Source organism: Rhinolophus sinicus, chromosome X, assembly GCF_036562045.2.
Source record: "Rhinolophus sinicus isolate RSC01 chromosome X, ASM3656204v1, whole genome shotgun sequence".
In the NCBI taxonomy this organism is placed as follows: Eukaryota; Metazoa; Chordata; class Mammalia; order Chiroptera; family Rhinolophidae; genus Rhinolophus; species Rhinolophus sinicus.
The window spans coordinates 15,114,376-15,135,363 of record NC_133768.1 but is presented as its reverse complement, the minus strand read 5'-3'; the positions used below and the strand labels follow the sequence as shown (position 1 = coordinate 15,135,363).

At 40.8% G+C, this 20,988-nt stretch overlaps 1 protein-coding gene across 8 annotated transcripts in view; it reads left to right on the top strand.

Moving 5' to 3' along the window:
- SH3KBP1 (SH3 domain containing kinase binding protein 1) overlaps positions 1 to 20,988 on the top strand; it is a 321,598-nt gene that overhangs the window by 112,768 nt on the left and 187,842 nt on the right. For all 8 annotated transcript variants that reach the window (XM_019755429.2, XM_074323349.1, XM_019755427.2 and 5 more), the window contains one exon: positions 5,981 to 6,104. In XM_019755429.2, coding sequence (XP_019610988.2) covers positions 5,981 to 6,104 — 124 coding nt within the window. The remainder of the gene's footprint in view (positions 1 to 5,980; positions 6,105 to 20,988) is intronic.

Sequence of the window (20,988 nt, the reverse complement as noted above, 5' to 3'; positions counted from 1 at the left end):
TCTCACTATTGATTAGTTCTGCCTGTTGATAAACTTCACGTACATGGAATCCTACAGTATGTGATCTTTTGGGTCTGGCTTTCACTCAACATCCTGACTGAAGTTCATCTGTGTTGTTAAGTGTAGTTCTTTTTATAGCATTTGCTATTTAATGATGACATTAATAATGACAATAAATAATCATTTTTCCTACTACTGTCCAATTCACTGTTTGATTCTGAAGATGCATCTGTGATGGGGCCAGCACATTTAGCATTCAACTTCTTTTACAGATGACAAAAGAACTGCTTAGAGGCTTTCAGTATTGCCCCCAAGTTCACCCACCTAATGAATGATGATGCCAGGACTACTTCTGGGCTATTTTTTTTTTTTTTTAAACTCAAAGCATCATTCTTTCCATTTGCCGTGAAGCCTGTGTCTTAGGTTGCGTCCAGGTTGGTGGAAGACATAAAGGATGAGAGGATGAACGGGCCCCCAAAGTGGACCTTCGTTGGTATTTTACTATGTGATATTTTGATGAATTGAAAGTCATGAAGGTTGAACCCAGCCAAATCCCCAGCACCTGTATACTATGTAATGGATGGGGAGGGAGAGGAGAAAAGTAGACGACTTGGCTCATCAGCCAGCCACATCCTGGCAACTCCACTTACGAGAAAGTAGACTCTGCTAGGTTAGCTCCCAGTTGCATACAAATTATGCATTTGCCTAGTGAGCCTGCTGTTTGCAGGCTGCTAAATGGTTCACAGAGAATTTTTGCTAGAGTGACATTGTTGAGACTTTTTGGCCTCCAGATGTGGGTGAGCCATCTTTGGCTCTGATCAGCGTAGTGCTTGGGGAAGCAGGAATGGTGTGAGGTCTCTCCCTTTACTCACGTGGTCCTTGTGACACAGCTCGAGTGTTGTTGCAGCATCGGTATCTAACTGATGGCCTTCATTTTACTGTGCATGCTGAGTATTCATTGTTCAGGCATCCAATTTGAGATAAAGAGAAGCTGGGTTTCCTTTATCTACTAAAGAGGTTTGCCAATACCTGACTATTCTGTTGTGTCTTTAAGCAAGTGCAATCATTGCTTCTTTATATATGTGGGCCTGTATGAATTTCTATAAGACCCTGTGGCCCACAAATCTGGTCCAGGGGGTGGCCCCTACCACTGGCAGAGTAGGATCCAGGTTCTTAACAAATGGTTAAAAATATAGGCCTCGAGGTCAGAAAGCTGAGCTTCAGGGTTGGGGGCTAGGAACACTCAGACCCAGGAAATCCGGGGTTCCACCACCTGGATCAGAACCTCGGAGAGCTCCAGGTGCATGGATGCTGACAGCTGGAAACAGGAGTTACTCCAGTGCCAAGTCCATCCTCTCTGCAGCAAAGAACTTTTCTATGCAGTTGATAAGGGACTTCGAGGATTTGGGCCTCAATACTCACGGGCTTATGGATAAAGCAGTACATGGCATTCTTTAGGCATGGAAGACAGTGAAGATTCCCACTGGCTCTACGGGTCGGATGATTTCGAGTCTCCCTGCTGTAGTGATGACATCAGTTCTTCCTGGGAGGTGAAGTGTAGCAGGAGAGCTCTGCCCACAAGGCCCAGAGTTGGGTCTCATAGCCCGCTCCGCCCCTTACTAGCTTTGTGGCCTTCGGCTGGTCTAGCGGCCTTTCTTACTGGGTCTCATGATTCTTGCATGCAAAAATATGTCAGTCTGGAAAACTCAGGGTTTGTTTTTTCAGTAACGATAGCAGTGTTATTGTGAGGAGCACATGAAAAAATATCTGCTAAAACAGTTTAGTTTATATAAGCCTTTCCCAGTGTAAGGTTGTGTCATTGCCAGCGTCATCACCTATTTTTACAGCCTCCCAATGGGAGTCCCTGACACCAGACATCTGTGAATGTCAAGGTGTTGTTCAAGAAGTGTACTCCCCAGCTTTCATTTGCATGGACATTGGTACCATGGGGTCAGTGTGCATGTCACATAGTTTGAATCAGAGTGGAGCACACAGAGACTTGGGGCTTGCTGTGCAATTTGAAAAGTTCTCAGTGAAAGCGCTTGTCCTGTGGTCTTTTGGAAGTAACTGGAGGATTTCAGTAGGGAGGTGACAAGAGCAGACATTTGTTTTAGGTAAGTGTCCCTTGTGGCAGGCAGTGCAGAGGCTGACCTGGCATGGGAGAGCCTGGAGGCAAAGAGACATTCTCACCCAGGTGGGACTCGGGGACAGAGTGGCTCACAGATGAGCTCTGAAGCTCCATGGGTGGGATTCCAATTCTGGTTCTTGCTTGTTTGCCTCAAGCAGGTTTCCTTAGCTCTCCCTGTCTTGGTGTGTTCATCTGGGAATAGAGCTGTTGTGTAGGTTACCAGTTACAATCCAGGTGGAGCTCTTAGAGCAGGCCTTGGCACATGGTCAGCACGCAAATGCTAGCTGGTATTCCTGTGTATTTTTATTGTGGTAAGATATACATAACCTAAAATTTGCTATTTTACCCACTTAAAATATACAATTCTGTGGCATTAATTATATTCACAATCTTGTACAACCATTGTCACTATGTGTTTCCAAAACTTTCTCATCACTCCAAACCGAAACTCTATAACCATTAAACATTAACTCCTATACCCCCCCCCCCACTCCCTGGTAACCTCCAGTCTGCTTTCTGTGTCTATGAATTTGACTGTTCTAGGTGCCTCATATAAGTGAAATCATACAGTGTTTGTCCTTTTGTGTCAACTTAACATAATGTTTCTTTCACTTAACATAATGTTTTCTAGGCTCATTCATGTTGTAGCATGTGTCAAAACTTTATTTCTTTTTAATGCTGAATAATATTCACTTGTATGTATATACCACAGATTGTTTATCCATTCATCTGCTGATGGACACTTAGGTTGTTTCTACCCTCTGGTTATCGTGAATTATGCTACAGGAAGTGTTAGCATACAAGTATCTGTTTGAGCTCCTGCTTGCAATTCTTTAGGGTATGTACCTAGGAGTGGAATTGCTGGGTCATATGGTAGTTCTGTATTTCACCTTTTGAGGAGCCTCCACACTGTTTTCTACAGCGGTTATACTATTTTTTCATTCGCACCAGCAGTGTACAAGGGTTCCAATTCTCCACATCCTCATTAACACTTGCTTTCTTTCTTTTTTGTCAATTAAAGTTTATTGGGGTGACAATTGTTGGTAAAGTTACATAGATTTCAGGTGTACAATTCTGTAATACATCATCTATAAATCCCATTGTGTGTTCACCATCCAGAGTCAGTTCTCCTTCCATCCCCATATATTGGATCCCGTTTACCCTCATCTACCACCCCCCACCTCCCACCCCCCTTACCCTCTGGTAACCACTAAACTATTGTCTGTGTCTATGAGTTTTTGTTTCTTTATTTGTTTGTTTTGTTCTTTTGTTGTTAGCAGTTTTATATGTTTTCCTTTTTTTAAAAAAAAAATTCTAGCCATCTTAGTATGAAGGGGTATCTCATTATGATTTTAATTCGCGTTTCTCTAATGGCTAATGATGTTGAGCACCTTGTCATATGATTACTGGCCACTTGTATATCTTCTTTGGATAAATGTCTATTCAAGTTCTTTGCCTGGTATTCATGTGTTTCAGGCCGTTTGGGAGGAATGGAGAGAAACAGATTGAGGAAGTAGATAGGCTCCAACCGTGTGATTGATTAGATATGGGGGTTAACACTGAGTTTTCCAGCTCGGGAAAGTGAATAGATGATGGGCTGTCAAGCAAGACAGCTCCGTCTCTGTGGAGAAGGGGCAGGTTGGAGGGAAGATATCGGGGTTGGGTGGAGCCTGGGGTACCTGGCAGTCGTGCAGGTGGAGAGCCTTTACAATGCACTGCCTCGCCCATGTGTCTGGTTGGTGTCTCCGGAAAAATGCAGGGCACACTTTAACTTTTGACTCTTCCCTGCTTCCATCTAAGAAGCAACTAACTTAAGAAATTTGGTCATCGTTAGGCTTCTCTATCCGGCAAATGTAAACAGTCATTGTGGGGACAATGGAATGTGGGATTTATGAACAAACCCCGCTCCCACTGCTGGTTCCTCAGCCCTGAAACACCTGCTTGCTCACATCAGTCCTTCCAAGCTCATGGGGTGCTGCTCGCAAGCCTGGGGTCCAAGCATTCTTGGCAATCATGGCTTCTGAAGCAATCTCCACTGAGCACCCCAGTCTTTCAAACATGCCACTAGCAGTTACTGCTAGTGCATAGCAAATGCTTGCCATGTTGCCCACAACCCACTGAATTTCTCTGCATTACTCCTTGACAACACTGCATGTTGCATCACTGCATTGTGTTGTGTCCAGATAGGAAATTTTTGTGTGCACAGTCATATCCAAACTGCAATGGAAAGTGAGGTTTCAGCAACTGTTCTACCCCCAAAGAAGCAACCGTTGGGGAATGAGCCCCCATGGTGGCTTGTTTGCTTTACTTCTAGAGCCATAGGCTGGCAGCCACCACTAAGAAGGCATCCTGTCATGCGGCTCAGGCGGGCAATGTTTGCACATTGTCCCCTGATGCCATCTGCCTGTGAAGCTGCAGAAACCCTCAGCAACTGCTGTTCTAGCAGGTGCCAGGGCTGCTGAGGTGGGAGTCCGTCTGCAGACACATGCGTGCACACAGCTTTGTGCTGTGTTGGCCTGGGACACCCGCTGAAGCTCTACCCAGCAAAGCATCAGCCGCAGTTGCTGGTTTCCGGTGGGGCTCTGGTGAGGGAGGGAGGGAGGGCGGGCGAGGCTGTTGTTAACTGAGCCAGCAATCCAGCAATTCGGGAATTGACTACGGTAACTCTGGTGCGTAGGAAGCTGTCAGGCCGTGGCTATGTTTTGACAAGCTTTTGTTGTTTCCTTTTCGCCTCTGCCCAGGCTGCGTTGTGGTCCCCTGCCTAATTTGCCATCTTCATGTTCATTCCATAGAAGGAGCCCCTCCCCATGTCTTGCTCCTTGTTCTTTCTAAAGATCATAGCTCTCCTCTTTGAGCCTTTCCTGCCACTCTGCCATGTTTTGGGTCTAGCCTTTTAGCTTTCTTTTCCCCAAGTCATTGCGATCATGGGTTCACACAAGCCCAGAAACCTCCCGCTCCAGACCTGTAGTTTGTGATTTGCTATCATTTAGGGCTACTAGTGCTTTTGAAAATAAGTATATACATTATTAAGGTCATTCAAAATAATCGATCAGCCCTCAGGTTTTAAAAATCTGTATCGTAGTGGAACTTTGATATGAGACCACCTAGAGCAAACTTTTTCTGTAAAGGGCCGAGTATTTTAGGCTTTGATCTCTCTTCCAACTACTCAACTCTGCTGTATAGCATCCAAGCAGCTGTATAAAATACTTAAATGAATGAAGGTGGTTTTGCTGTAATGAAACTTTGTTTATAAAAACAGGTGGTAGGCAGGAGTTTGCTAACCCCTCACCTAGAATGATAATCTCTATTTCAGCTTTTTATTCTTATGTATATATTTTGTCAAGAGTTAGAAAAGCCAGAGGAACTTGATGACTGTAAATGAACTGAAATATCTTTTTTGGGGTTTAGCATAATGTGAGCGCAATGGTGATTGGGAATATACTTCTCTAAATGCCTGTTGGGAAGGAAGGAAACCAGAATGCTATTAAGGGGTGACTCTGCTTGGTCAAAGCCTGTCATTGTTCAGAAAGTAGACTAGACTGTCACTTAGAGCTGTGCAGTGGCCATTATGTATCCCTCATGCTTTTTATGGCCGCTTCAAATGGCCACGGTCCCATAAGGTCACATCACCACACTGGACATCATTTCATGGTATAGGACCAGGCACTTCTCTAATCAATGTAAGGAAAACAAGTTACAAAAAATATAGGAAGTGATGTTTTTAAAACATCATGTTATATATACTTGGTTGAGGTCATTATAGTTGATTTCCAGAAAACTGAAGCATAAAATAGTCAAAGAGGCATTTTAAAATTTCAAACTACAATCTCGTTTTCCGTTTATTCCTCCTAGGAAATAAAGAAAGAGATGAAGAAAGACCCTCTCTCCAGCAAAGCTCCAGAAAAGCCCGTGCACGAAGTGTCCAGTGGAAATGCTTTGCTGTCTTCTGAAACAATTCTAAGAACCAATAAGAGAGGTATGGAAAGAAAGAAGAGCCCACTCCCCACACACAAACCCTAACTGGAAACTTCTGGGTGAACTGTGTCAAATTTTAAATTGCTGAGAAATTGACTGGCATTTGCCCTTTCGGGTTTTTTTTCCCCCTGGTGTAAATTTTGGAGACACACACACACGCACACACACACACACACACACACACACACACCAGGTAACTATAATAAAGGGAACTAATAATATTTCTTGACAATGGGAAAGTAGACTAAATTTGTAAATGATGATTTTTCTAGGGCTTTAGCTTTTGCTTTCATGTCTACTTTTATGGATGGAAGGTACAGACTGAACTGAGCGTATCTGGCCATGCACTCTTTTTAAGGGCAGGCTTTAGCAGGGTCTTTAACTGCTGAGCTCCCGAACACAGACCTTGTGTCTCTCTCAGCTCATACATCCATCTAACCAAGGGACCTGTAACTTCTCGTTTCCCTCTTTTGAGACCTCAAGGCTGATTTTCAGCTATCAGCTTGTTGGAGTTTTGTTCTCTCTCATGTCTCCCTTTTGTGACATTGCTGCTTGAAATAATGGGAGAGAGAATATAAGATTGCAGAGAGGACTTGACTCAATTTTAGACTGTGGTCACACTAGATTCCCTGGGTTTTTGCCTACCTTCACCGTGGATCAACTAGGGCCACACCGAGTGTACCCGCGGTAGGTTAGCGTCAGCTGCAGGCTTTTCATGGGCTTATTACTTCCTTGAAGAGAAATTTAGAGCTGTTCAAAAGCAGGAGCAGGAAATGTATTAGCGAAGCATTCCATTAAAAAGCAAAAAGAAGGCAAGTTTACATAACCACGGGGAAGAACAGCCAATCTTTCATAGAATTTAGACAGCGTAAGAATTTGTCCAATGAACTGTCCATTGATCATCGTGCTTGAGACATTAGCTTTGTGTCTCTCTTCCTTCCTGCTTCTTCCTCTACCCCCTCCAGCTGCCCTGGGTTACATTTCCTTTTTTTGAATTACTCAGATTAAATATTGGCTGAAGGCCCATGCTGGTTAGCAGCTATAGGATTTTTCTTTGTTTTCTTGTTTTTCTTCTTCTTTTAAGTCCCATCCTACCAAAGCAGGGGATTTCCCATTTTAAGAATTAACCATACTTTGCTATAAAACTCTAGTTGTCCCCAGAAGTGTCTCCTGCATTTCTTGCAAATACATTCTAGAATGCCTGAGGCCTGCCCTCATCAGATTTGGAGAGCTCGACTTCAGTGATTCTTTCTGCATTTCTCCCAGCCTCCCTTGCTACCCAGAGCCCTCCGTTCCTCCTGAGGTTTCTTGGGCAGTGCGCTGAGCAATTGCATCAGTTGGTCAGAGGCAAGGCCTCGCTGCCAGCCCTGCTTTTGTAAAGTAAATAAGAGAATTAAGGTAATTAATTAAATTGAACAAGATAAGGGATTAATTAAGTTAAAGAATTAAGGTAATTATCTGGATGAGTTTGGTACAGTTACCTGAGAACTTTAAATCAACGAAGGAATCGAACTTTTCAGCTAATTGTCGCTTTACAACTAAAAATCTAGCCTTTGAGGTCCCCTATGGAATTTTTCATTAACCAAAAAATGTCATTAAAAGGGGTGGCTTACTGACTTACATTCCTTTTTCCAGCCTCCACCTAAAGCCTGCAGCCTGATTCTGACCAACCGTTTACTCTTATTAGTTATTTTATATAATGAATCTGCCAGTGGCTCTGAGACCTTAGCACATGGGGGCATTCTGTAAATATGAAACACATCACAAACCATCCTCATTCTGTCCCAGGCGTCACACTGACCCCCAAGTCACCTGGGCCCAACATAAATTTCCAATTGAAGGGAAGCATTGTGTATTTGTACCAGGGCCAGTGCCGTCTTTGGCCCTGCCCCCACCCATCAAGACTAACAGGATCCTACTACTCCTTATACGAAAACAGCAAGCGGATTGATTGGCCTAGTCAGGCCAGATAAATAGTTCATTGTGCTGAGCTCAAAAGCTACATTTTTTCCCACCCCAAATCAATGAAAAACCACTTTTTTCCCCTTAAAACAAGGATCAGAGGCTAAATCTGTGGGACGATTCTAGTTACTTGTAAATACTTCCTTCCAACCAATTTTTTGAGTTTTATGAGTTATTGTAAATGACCGAAGTCTCCTCCCTCCCTTTGTTTCCAAGCTTTGTCCCTAGGAATCTCTTGGAGGTTTTTGTCTATTGCTGTTGTTACGGAGGAAAGTCAAGTTGCTTTCAGAGTTTAGTAACAGCCTGCTTTGATTTCTTACAGTATATGAGTCCACCTTGTGATTCAGCCTTGGACCCTGTGAGAATTTAATAGAGTTCACACAAGTCCTTTTTCTTTATCAAAGATGAGATGATGATTTACTTTACATGGGCCTTATCATTTGATACAGGCTTATTTAGCATTGGTTTAATAAAGATCACAGTCTATTTCTATGAGTCTGAGATTGAACCACTTCATTGGGTCCTGAACTTGAGATAGACTTAATTAAAGAACTTTGCCCAATTTCGTCCAGTAACGTTTTTGCCTTTGGGGACATGCCTCATTTTGTGGCAGTGGCTAATGCAGCGTAGTACCTCACAGTGTGGGATGAGCTCGCCCTCCCCAGGCACCCGCATAAGGTCAAAAGATACCCCGGCTTTGAAGGAAGCTACTCATAGCCCTGAGAAAGGCCAGGACCGTGGAAACATCACTTTGGGGACGGATTAGTTTCAGTTTTCAGCTTTAACCTTTGCAAATTTCTACAGAGTTGATTTAGGGAGGTACTGGAATGACTCCATGGGCTTTTCATTTGAGAAAAAGATGTGACTGAAATTGAGAGAGAGAGCGCACTCAGGTCCTGCAGATGGCTTGACAGCGCCAGTTATACATTCCAGTCACAGGACTATAAGGGCAGTTGTGGCTGCCCCATCCCTGGCCACTCCTCTGGCCTTTACCTGAGTCCCAGTGAGGGAGCTTCCTGTTTAAAACAAGCCTTTCCCAAGGAGTAAGAAGTCATTTTTCATTTCAACTTGCAGCATTCATGTTGTATATCCTAAAGTTATCCTAGACTCCAGAATGTTGACAGATTGCAGCTAGAAAATCTGAAAACTTTTCTTGGAGCCAAATGTCATTCTCATGAACCAGACAGAAAAGAGTTGTCTGTTTCCTTCTGAGAATGATTTATTATTTTGTTTCTTTTATCATTAAAGCTCTATAGGAGAATAATGGGCCCTTCTAAATTGGAACATTGCTATATGGAGGAATTTAAAAAAACACACAAAAACCATTTAAACCTTGAGTTTAAGAGCAAAATTGAACAAATAGACATTTTAACAGTTAACAGCAAACATGCTAAATACATGCTTGCAAATGAGCAAGGAGGATTTAGTCCATTTGAATATAGACTCTTTTCTACTTGAATTAAAATGAAGTAAGAAATGATTTGCTTTCATCCTTAGGAGGGTTTCTGGGCCGTATTCAGTACCTTGCTGGCCTATGTAAGGACCAGTTTCTATTTCAGGGTTCTAGTTTCCCAGTTTTTGCCCCTTTAGCAGATCCCACAGGGAAGCAACCTCTTGCTGAACCCCTCCTGCTGCCTGTAATTTTGCACACCGTTCCTTCCTCACTTTTGGGTGGATACTAATGAACGAACATCCAATAGCACATTATTCCCTGCGTGCCTGCTATGGGCCTGCTCCTGAGCTTAGTGTTGGGGCGGATAGAAAGACTAGAAAAATACCATCCAGTGCTGCCCACAAGCGGTTCCAGTCTGTTGTGTCACTTGGGGAATGCTGAGAAAGTGCTGCACATTTCTTACATCTTTTTTCTGGCAAGATGGGGTTATGTCTCTTATTTACTTCTGTCATTCTGAATGTGAAGCCACTCCGTGGGTTTCTGGTTGGCTTTATATGTCCTTGTTTCTATTTCCAGTTTATCATGAATTCAGTATTTGGTAAGTCTCTATTATATTTTGCACATTTATTATTCTTTGCTATTATTATTATTATTATTATGCTCTCCTGATATAAACTGTGTTTTATAATCATCTTTTTAAGTCGCTCTGCTGTTTTGGCATTTGCCTTCTGAAAGATAAACTGCTTTTACCATCTTTATTTAAGGTTTGTTATGCATTTGCATTTTACTGCCCCTTCTAGAGATTAATGCTGCAAGATCTGATGGTTTAAATGATGTGATTTATGACAGGTCTAGCCCTCATGCTCTGAGATGAGAGTCTAGTTGAGGTGGGGGAGGGTTGCTCTCTGAGTCGGTATGTGGATATGACTTTGTGGAACATTGCTCTGTAGGCTCACGTCTCCTGTGTTTCATCCTTCAGACAGGTTGAAGTCCAAAGTTTTCCCTAACAGAGGGATCAACAGCTGCTCTGCCTCTGGTGACACACTGTTGCTTTAAAAGTTAGGGTAGAAATTCTTCAGAGCTCATGTGGTGTGTGGATGGCTGACACACGCGTGCCCTTCAACATTAATATGGGCCTAGTGTTTGCCGCACGGAAGGGCTCTTCATTTTGGTCTGCTGCCTGTAGCTGTCAGAAGAATTTTACCTAATGTTTATCTTTCTTTCCCTTACAGTTTCAGCACTAGTCGTTCCAGTCCCTAAATACATTTGGCCATAGCGACTTTCTTCCCTTGCTTCTGCTGAGGGGGAAACATTGTTTTCGAACTTTCATATCTTTAGCATTTACTTGGCTACTCAGAATAATATTCTCGAGGTATCTGTTGGCTTGTTTGTTAGAACATGAGTGTGTGCGTGTGTGTGCGTGTGCGCGCGCGTGTGCTTGTGCAAATGTGCCTATGCTGGCAGGGAACTCTTGTGCTGGCTCAGAGGGAGTGGCTTGGATTTTGATAGGCTGTTGGCTCTTTGTTTGAAACGAAACTGTAAACAAAGGATGGGAAAAGTGTCTTTAATGAAGTAAATGTTAACGGTGCTTTGTTGGTTAAGGTAGATGTCAGATCTGGGGATTTGTTTATAGAAACAAGACTTTTTTCATTTCAAATTTCCTTTTGGAAAAACAAATGTCAATTACCTCCCAGTGAACTAGGAATCTGAAAGTGTAGAGTATTGGGTCAGATTTTTCTTCGAGTTTCCAAATCACTTGTCGATTTTATCTGAATTGCTGGCTTTTATGGATAGATAGAAGAGTAAGAGGTAAGAGAAGGCATTAACTGTTTTGTGGAAGCTCTTGGCTATAAAGTGAGTTGATATTTCCCATGGGGAAATGAAAATAAAGATGGAAACCTGGAAGTGAATATGAATGGATATAATATATATTCATTCAATAATATAAACGTCTGTGTGAATGTATCTATATATGCATTTATAGTCTTTTTTCCCCAGTGGGGCTTCATTCATGAAGGTTTGAGAGTAAAGGGACCATAGAGAGGTCATTTGAAGTAACTGATTCCTTGTTGCTTTTCTGTACAAGTTCCCTTGGGAGCCTGTGTAAGGACCAGTAATTGGTGTTAGAGTATGTTGCCCTTGTTCATTTTATCTAAGTAGTTCTGTCTCTTGTACCTAAATAAATAATTTGGTTCAAATTATGGGTGGTGGTGAAATGGGTGGAAAAAGCCATTCTGGAGGGGTGTTGCTATTGTACATTTTCTATATATTTTTATGTGTGGGTCACTGACAAAATTGGTTTTTAGAATTTTCCTTCTATTACATTTATCAACTTCCAATCTCTGCATCCTGGTTCTAACGCATTAACACTAGAGTAATGACCGTCCTATAGAACAATCGTTGATTTTTAAAAATTTATTGGGGTGACAATTGTTAGTAAAGTTATATAGATTTCAGGTGTACAATTCTGTAATACGTCATCTATAAATCCTATTGTGTGTTCACCACCCAGAGAGTTCTCCTTCCATCACCATATATTTGATCCCCCTTACCTTCATCTCCCACCTCCCACCCCCCTTACCCTATGGTAACCACTAAACTGTTGTCTGTGTCTATGAGTTTTTGTTTAACAATCGTTGATTTTGACTTCCACTGCACCCCTGCTGGGTTTCCATCCAAGTTCACCCAAAGGACGATCCACAAAGTCGTTTTCTGGTGGTGGCTCCACCTGGTGGCTCTTCTATGAAATGCCTCCTCCTCCCCACCTTTTCTTTCTCCCTGAGGGAACCTTGTGCAAGATGCCTTTGGTTCTTCTGACTTAGTGTTCTCAATTCATGCAATTCCATTTCACAGACCCACAGCTTTTCATATTACACATGTTGTCTTTTTTAAACCAAATTGTTTGTTTGAAAAATTATTGAGGTAACATTGTTTAATAACATTATATAGATTTCAGTTGTACATTATTATTCAGTATCTGCTCACCACCAAAAGTCTAGTTTCTTCCATTACCATATATCTGACTCCTTTAACCCAATTCATTTTCCTCCCAGCCCCCTTCCCCTTTGGTAACCACCATTCTGTTGTCTGTGTCTATGAGTTTTGTTTTGTTAGGTCATTTGTTATTTTTTGTTTCATATTCCACATATGAGTGACATCATACAGTTTTTGTTTCTTTTCTGTCTTATTTCACGTAGCATGATACTTTCAAGATCCATCGATGTTGTTGCAAATAGTAATATTCATCTTTCTAAATGGCTGAGTAATATTCCATTGTGTGTATGCGCCATATCATCTTTATTCATTCATGCAACAATGGACACTTAGATTGTTTCCATCTGTTGACTATTATAACACATATGTTCTCTTCAGCTCCTTCCCTTTCTCTTCTAATATTTGCTCATTGAACTCATAGAATCTGTTTCCCCATCTTTGTTCCATTTGTTATACCTCCACAGACCAGGATCATTGTTGATAAGCATAAAAAGGGACTCCTGCAGGCATGACTCTAGGTGTAGATACTAATTTGGACACAATGAAGAATTACACTAAAAATCCCTGTAGATGAGCCAAAGTCTCCTCCTTAATAGGTTCAAGTACTCTTAACTATGTAGGTATATGTGGATTTTCAGCTATGTGGGAGGTCGGCGCCCCTAATCCCCCGTTGTTCAAAGGTCAACAGTACTTCTTCCTTTCTTGTTGAACCCAGTTTTACTCAAAGGAGCAATATTTTATTACTGATGCTGTTTTCAGTTGTCAGCAGATGGTGAGATAAAAAGCTAACTGACCTTGTTGGCTTAATTATCATTTGTCAGTTCTCCACAGGAAGCCCCTTCTTGCTTGGGCGGCTGCTGCCCCCTCTGCCCCTCTGTGGGTATACCACCGAGCCTAAGTATTCTTGATAAATAAAAATGTTTCTTCTTTCATTTCATTGCTTTTGGGGTTTTGTTAGTTGATGGCATTGCAGATGTGCCTTGTCTTAGCTACACTGAGGGTTAATCTGGAAACTTAATCACCACTTATGACTTTGCTTCTATGGGCAAAAGCATTTAGAGTTCCACACACTGTGCCTAGTGCATAACCTCTTTGTAAATCTGACTTATTTTGTTTTTTTATATTGCTGGCGTGAAGCCTTAGGTACCTTTCAAAAGTCAGAGAGTCCATGTAATTGGGAATGACTGAAGTTTTCTCATGGTACAGAGGAGTTTATGATTCACGTGGTGCAGAATGCTGGAATTGTACAAGCTCTATACAATACACCAGGCTCCCAGAACAGAGCTGCATTCAACCACACTGCCCCATTGTATGCTGTGCTTATTTTCCCCAGTCCTGAGTCGGACCTCTGTGTGCCCAAAGTTGTCTGTAGAAGGCATGTTCTAAAAGGGATGTGATTGTATATTTTCATCTACTAGAGAGGAGACCGTGCAACAAGTGTGGCACACTCAAATAGAAACCAGGCCAGCGTGTCTCAATGTGTGTTGCACGGAATTATAGCCCTGCAAAATATCCCACAAAAGAGGGATGGAGAGAGAGAGAGAGGAGACAAAGAAGGTGCGAAAATTGGCTCTCTGGACAAATAAATTTCAGCTACAGCTGCGCGCACTGACACCCTTCTAGGGACTGACAAGCACATGAGCATATTATGGGCTCTCAGATGTCCTATGGTAAGAAACCTGCTTATCTTTGATCACCAAACCACATTTTATTGAACACTAGTTAGGACTCTGCTTTGGGATGTGCTGGGCTTTAAAATGCAGGGCAAGATGCTTCCTAGCATTCCTGAGATCATCTTCAGATTGTCGCTTGCACAGGGAATGTTAGGGTGAGTGAGCGCAGATGGTGGTACTGGCACGGCAAGAAATAACTGATGATGCTTCCGAAGCCTGTGGCCGCGGAAACACAAGTTTGATGATGCTAAGAGAACATTCCCTGAATCTAAAACTGGAAAGCAAGTCCTCTTGGTAGTTTTTCAAGTGACAAGCTGAAAGGGATTTCCCCCTCGATCGTTTCTTGGATCCTTGTGTCTAAGAGTTGCGTCGCTGGGTGGGGCTTTGGCAGGAAAAGTGACCTAGTGAGTGGCAAGGGCAGGACTACCTGGGACTTGGGTCAGGATGGAACCTGGGATTTCTGGGGCAAATTTCATCATGGTAACAAAGCAGCAGTCCCACATAGTCAAAGCAGTCCCATTGCTTTCTCTGTCTGCTTCAATCGAGAGACGAGGAATCTTAGCTCTTTTTGATACCATAAAAACCCTGAATGTACCTAAAGAAGAGATTTTGTTCACTCTCCTCCTGTTATTAGTGAAACAGGCTGTCATTTTGAGTGCAGGTGATGAGCCCCCATGTGGGGTGTGAGGAAAACCCACACAGCCTGCCATTTTAGAGTTCTGGGTCCTACAATTCCTGAGGTCCCTGATGGTGGCTCAGCCTTTGGCCTGATGCCAGGACCCACTCATCAACATGCCAGGCAACAGGACATGGAGCCTCTGCCCGGCTTACCTGGAAGGACACCCCTCTGATCTGGGGGACTGACAGGGGATCCTCCTTTCCAAAAGGAGATCATTGTGGGTAGAGAGCTGGTAAGTTAACTAGAGGTATCGTATTGGGACAACAGCTGTCTTCACTTGTAGAAAGCCCTGGAAAAGGGGCCTTCTGAATTATACCTACTAGTCTATCATCACAGCCTGGTATCCCTGATGCCACCTGAAGCTTTAGCTTAGTCTTTGGACTCATGGCTTTTTGTTTTTGTGAGACCCTGGGACTGTTGTGGCCTGAACAACAAGGACATTTTATGGCACAGCTGCCTAACCCGTGGTTACGCTGACAGGGGCCCTGCTGCAATGCCAGGTGGGCCGCCCTATCGGTTCCCAGTCAGGAAGGGAAAAAGAGAACAGCCAGAAAGTTCCTGTGTGTGTGCATGCGTGAGGAAGCTCATTTGAGGGGGCCTGGACTACTCATTCCATTTGTGTTTCTCTGGAGGCCTGAAAAGGCTCAGTGGCAGCAGAGCCTTGTTGCAAGAAGAATGCTGTTGGCAGATCCCAGACCCCACTTCTGTGGCACCCGCAAAGTTTCTGTGGGACTTGAGGCAAGTCTCACACTTGGTTTTTCCATTTTTAAAATAAGGAGACGACTCTGGTCAATTCCCTCCGGGAAATTGTGAGGATTAAAATGAGGAAAGAGAATAAGTTTGTGGGAAGAGGGTGGTCATAGAATGAAATAGGGAGGGGAGTCACTCACTGAACACAGTAGCAGTTGTTATCAAAAGTGGTAAACTGTTAGTAAGACCCCAGAGTGCTGGGAAGAAGTTTCAGATTTATGTAAAATAATAATCAGGTGTTGTTTTTATGAAACAACCAGTGATCAGATGCACATGGAGCATTCTCCAGGGCAGACCGTATGCCGAGCCATAAAAGAAGTCTCAATAAATTTAAAAGGATTAAAAGTATACCAAGTATGTTCTCCAACCACAGTGGAATTACATTTGAAATCATCAACAGAAGGAAATTTAGGAAATTCACAAATATATTGAAATCAAGCAACGTACTCCTAAGTAACCAGTGGGTTAAAGAAGAATCCACAAGGGAAAGTTTGAAATACTCTGAAATGAGTGAAAATGAAAACACAACATTCAAAAATTTACCGCATGCAGCTAAAGCAGTGCTTAGAGTGAAATTTATAGCTGCAAGTGCCTATATTCAAAAAGAAAACATCTCAAATCAATACCCTAATTTTCTCTTTTTTTCAGCTTTATTGAAATATAACTGATACATTACATTGTGTAAGCTTAAGGTGTACAGTGTGATGACTTGATACATGTATACGAGTATATTGTGAAATGATTACCACAATAAGGTGAATTAACACATCTTTCACCTCACATAATTACTAGTTGTTTTCAGTTGTGGTCCTGAGAAGATAAAAGATTTGTTTTTCTCTGTCTGACTTATTTCACTTAGTATAATGCCCTCAAGGTTCGTTTATATTGTTGCAATGGCAAGATTTCCTTTTTTATGGCTGAGTAATATTCCTCTCTCTCTCTCTCTCTCTCTCTCTGTGTGTGTGTGTGTGTGTGTGTGTGTATCACAATTTCTTTATCCATTCCTCTGTTGATGGACACTTAAGTGATTCCTATTTATTGATTATTGCAAATAATGCTGCAGTGAACATGGGCGTACAGTTATCTCTTTGAGATAGTGATTTCATTTCCTTTGGATATATACTTAGAAGTGGGTTTGTCAGTGGCCGAAATTTTTGCCTTAAGAAGCTAGAAAAGGAAGGGCAGTCTAAACTCAAAGCAAACAGAAAGAAGGAAATAATAAAGAGTAGAATGGAAATAAGAGAAATAGAGAATAGAAAAACAATACAGAAAAATCAATGAAGCCAAAAGTTGGTTCTTTTACTAACAATTGTCACCCCAATAAATTTAATAATAATAAAAAATAGTCAAGAAAATTGATAAACTTTAGCTACACTGATCAAGAAAAAAAGGAGAGAAGATATGAACTACTAATATGAGGAATTTAAAAAGGAACATCACTACTGATCTTAGAAAAATGAAAAGGATTGTAAGGGAATGCTATGAACAATATATACACTGCTAGTGGGAATGTATAACAGTGTATGCAGCTGCTTTGGAAAACAGTGCGGCGTTTCCTCAAACTGTTCAGAATAGAGTTACCATATGAACCAGCATTCCACACCCAAGAGAAATGAAAACATATGTCCACATACAAATTTGTACATGAATGTTCATAGCAGTATGATTCATAATAGCCAAAAATGGAAACAATCCAAATGTCCATCAGCTGATGAATAGATGAACACAATGTGGTTTATTCATACAATGGAATATTATTTGACAATAAAAAGGAATGAAGTACCAATACATGCTACAACATGGGTGGGCCTTGAAAATGTTATGCTAAATGAAAGAAGCCAGACACAAAAAATCACGTATTGTATGATTCCATTTATTATGAAATGTCCAGAATATACAAATCCCTGGAGACAGAAAGTGATTAGCATTTGCCCAGAACTGGGTGTGGCAATGGAAAGGGACCGCTAAGGGGCATGAGGTTTCTTTTGGGGGTGATGGAAATGTTCTAAAATTAGATAGTTGTGATGATTGTATAATTCTGTCAATATATAAAAACCGTTCATTGTAGACTTAAAATGGGTGAATTTTATGGTATGTAAGTTATCTCAATAAAGTTGTTAAAAAAAAAGATTACCAGACAAATTGGTGTGAAAATGCAGTGTCTGGCTGTGTCTGTCTGTCTGTCTCGTTCTCTTTTACATCCCATACCACTACCTCCTCTCAGCTGAGGGACAAGATATGACATTCCATTTATTCAAGTCTTTAAAATTATATATTTCTCGGTGAAGCTTTATATTTTTCGTCATTCAATCAGTTGCCTAGGAGATAGTGAGTCTGAGGGATCAAAAAGACACTGTTTTGCTGGGGATGACCTAAATATTAGATAATCGATTTGAGAAGGGTAGAGAACTGACTGTGGCATTCTATTGTTCATTTCTTGAGAAAAAAAATGAGATTCCCTGTAGATCAAAAGCCAGACCCTTTTATATTCTGAATTCTGTGCTTCATAGAGCCTTTGCTGGAAAGGAAAGAATCCATTTATGGTTCTAATTTTTCTTGCCATTGTCAGTAACTCTGCATTGGCTATTTTTGCTCATAAATCTTTATCTGCAGCTCTGATGATTTCTTTAGGAAAGATTCTTAGACGTGAAACTACTGGAGAAAAGCATGTATATATTATGTGGGACTTTAAGTTATTATTATCAAATTGATTTCTTGGAGGCTTGCATCAATTTGCACCACTACCGGAAGTGGGGAGAGTACTTATTAGTGTTTTAAGCTTGACTGTCTTAGATTAATAGAATGCTTGAACATATTTTCTTGTCATTTGTTCATAGTCTTTGCTCTTATATTGAGATCTTTATATTTTTCTTACTGATTAGTGTATTATTCCTTTGTCATTTGTGGCAAATTGTGCTTCCCAGCTTGTTGGCTTTTCATTTTGTTTACAGTTGATTTGAAGTACAGAGATAGTACATTTTTATGCAGATTTTTATATTGATGTTTTTCTTTTGTGATTTCTCTGAATAAATTCTTACCTAATTTTTCTTATCCTTTGTACTGGCTTCATGTTTTTTTACTTCTAATTTTTAATCTACATGGAATTTTGATGTATAGTATGAAGGTAGTATGCAAATTTATTTTTTCCTGGACCATTTGTTGAATAATCCAGTCCTTCCCCCATTAATCTGTGATACCTCGTTTATCTTTTTTTTTTAATTAAAGTTTATTGGGGTGACAATTGTTAGTAAAGTTACATAGATTTCAGGTGTACAATTCTGTATTACATCATCTATAAATTGCATTGTTTATTCACCATCCAGAGTCAGTTCTCCTTCCATCACCGTATATTTGAACGTTTATCATTTAATGTTATTATATAAGTGCATTTTTTTCTGGACTTTCAATTCTGTGTCATTAACTTGTCTCACCATTCTTGTATCAATGTAGTTAACTATTGTGGCTTTATAATACATTTGAATATATAGTATGGCTTTTGTCCTTTTTATTATCACTCTTTACTTTCAAAAATGTTTCAGCTATTATCACTTGTTCTAAAATCATATTATCAAGTTTTAAAAAAATTCCATTGGAATTTGGATTTGAATTACATTAAATTATAAGTTAATTTAGAAAGAATCAACATTTTCCCAACATTTGTTTAAAAGTTTTAAAAGTTTTGTATTGTGTCATTCAAACTATCTTTATACACCAGTGTGTAAGTGAAAACCTTTCTCCCCCTAGCCCCTCCCACTCAAACACTGCAGTGAACCAAATCTTACAAATATATCACCAAATGAAAACATATATTCCCTCCTGAATTCTGAAGAGCTAATTCTAGTGATCCAGGAATGTAGGATCTTACTCTGTTTAGTCAAGTCAGTTTTGGTTTTATTTGTGCAGTCCTGCTTATTATTATTCCTTATGTTACTCTTACACAGATTGTGGTTATTGTTGGCTTTTGTAAGTAGGATTCCCCCCCCCATATTGTTTTTCCTATTGCTGATCCACAGAAGAATTTAACTTTTGGATATTTCTGTTACAATAGGCCTTTTTTGTGGAATGCTCTTGTTAATTAAAAATGTTCCCCTTTAGTGCTAGGAGAATTGTTAGTACTTATCAGTCACTAGCTTTCAGAAGGTGGAGGAATGGAAATTACAAAATGTTCTGTTTGAATAAAAAACATTTTATTAACAAAAATTCCTTAACTTGGGTAGAACTTTATAGTTTATGTATAGCGAGAGAGACTGGAAGACTTTCACCTCTTAGAATAACCCGGTGAAGGATGATCAGAGAAGCATCATTATCAGTCCATTTTAAATATAAGGAAACTGAGGTGGGAAGAAGTGAAAAATGACTTACCTAAGTCACCAATAAAGGCAGACGTAGAAGGTCCGTCTTTTGCTACCTTTGTCTCACAAAAATATATGCAGTAATAGAAGTATTACAGTATTACAGGTACAGTAATACAGTATTACTTAATAGTGTGAGAAACCTTAGTGAATGGCTGATCTTAAATGATTATTTTTGGACACTTGTAACTGCATTTCATTCTATTAATACACTTCTGGGGTGTGTGTGTGTGTGTGTGTGTGTGCGTGTGTGTGTATGTGCACACTCTTGCATGCGTGGGTGTGCACACATGTTTAGATTTTGATTTTCTTTACTAGATTGTAAGCTCCTGGAAGGAAGAAGCCACATTGTATTCACCTTGGAACCAACTTTAGTTATTGGATGGAAGTACGTACTTGTACTCAAACACCCTGAACCTCTTGAAGAACAAGTTGCCAAAAGGAAAACTACCAGAGGGAGAACAAACTTATTTAGTTATATATTTAAGGAGAAGCTGCTGAAATTCTGTGATTCAGAGAAATTGACTTTGGTTGCTGTGTGCTAAGGGAGAGAGGAGACTTATTGAGTGGATCATGACAGTAAGTACTGAATCTAGCTCTAGGCCTGATAATGGGCCATTAGTAGAGAGCGAGAAAGCAAACTACGTTTCCGAAGGAGGAAATTTGAACCAGATCTTGAGTAACAAGACTGGAAGTAGAATTAAGTTATAAGGGTAACTGTGTTTGCGTGAAGGCTCCTGAAGGTTTCATATTTCCTGGTATAACATGAGATGAGTGGGAGAGTATATCCAGGACAAGGGCAGGTTTAGAGTTTGTGATCATTTTAATCTGTATTTGATTTCATACTCTTCCCCAAGGTTTTCTAAGTGAAGATATATAGAGTTCAATTTATTTTACATACAACAGTCTATCGGCTCTTCCCTTTTTGTTGGCGTACATGGGCCAGACAGCCTTTCCTTCCTTCCCGGGCTTCTCCCTCTCTAATATTTGAGTGTTCATCATCACCATAGTCAGAGCCAGGGAGAGAAAAGTGAAGGTATTAATCAAAAGAGATGGTTAGATCATGTGATTGATTGGGTGTT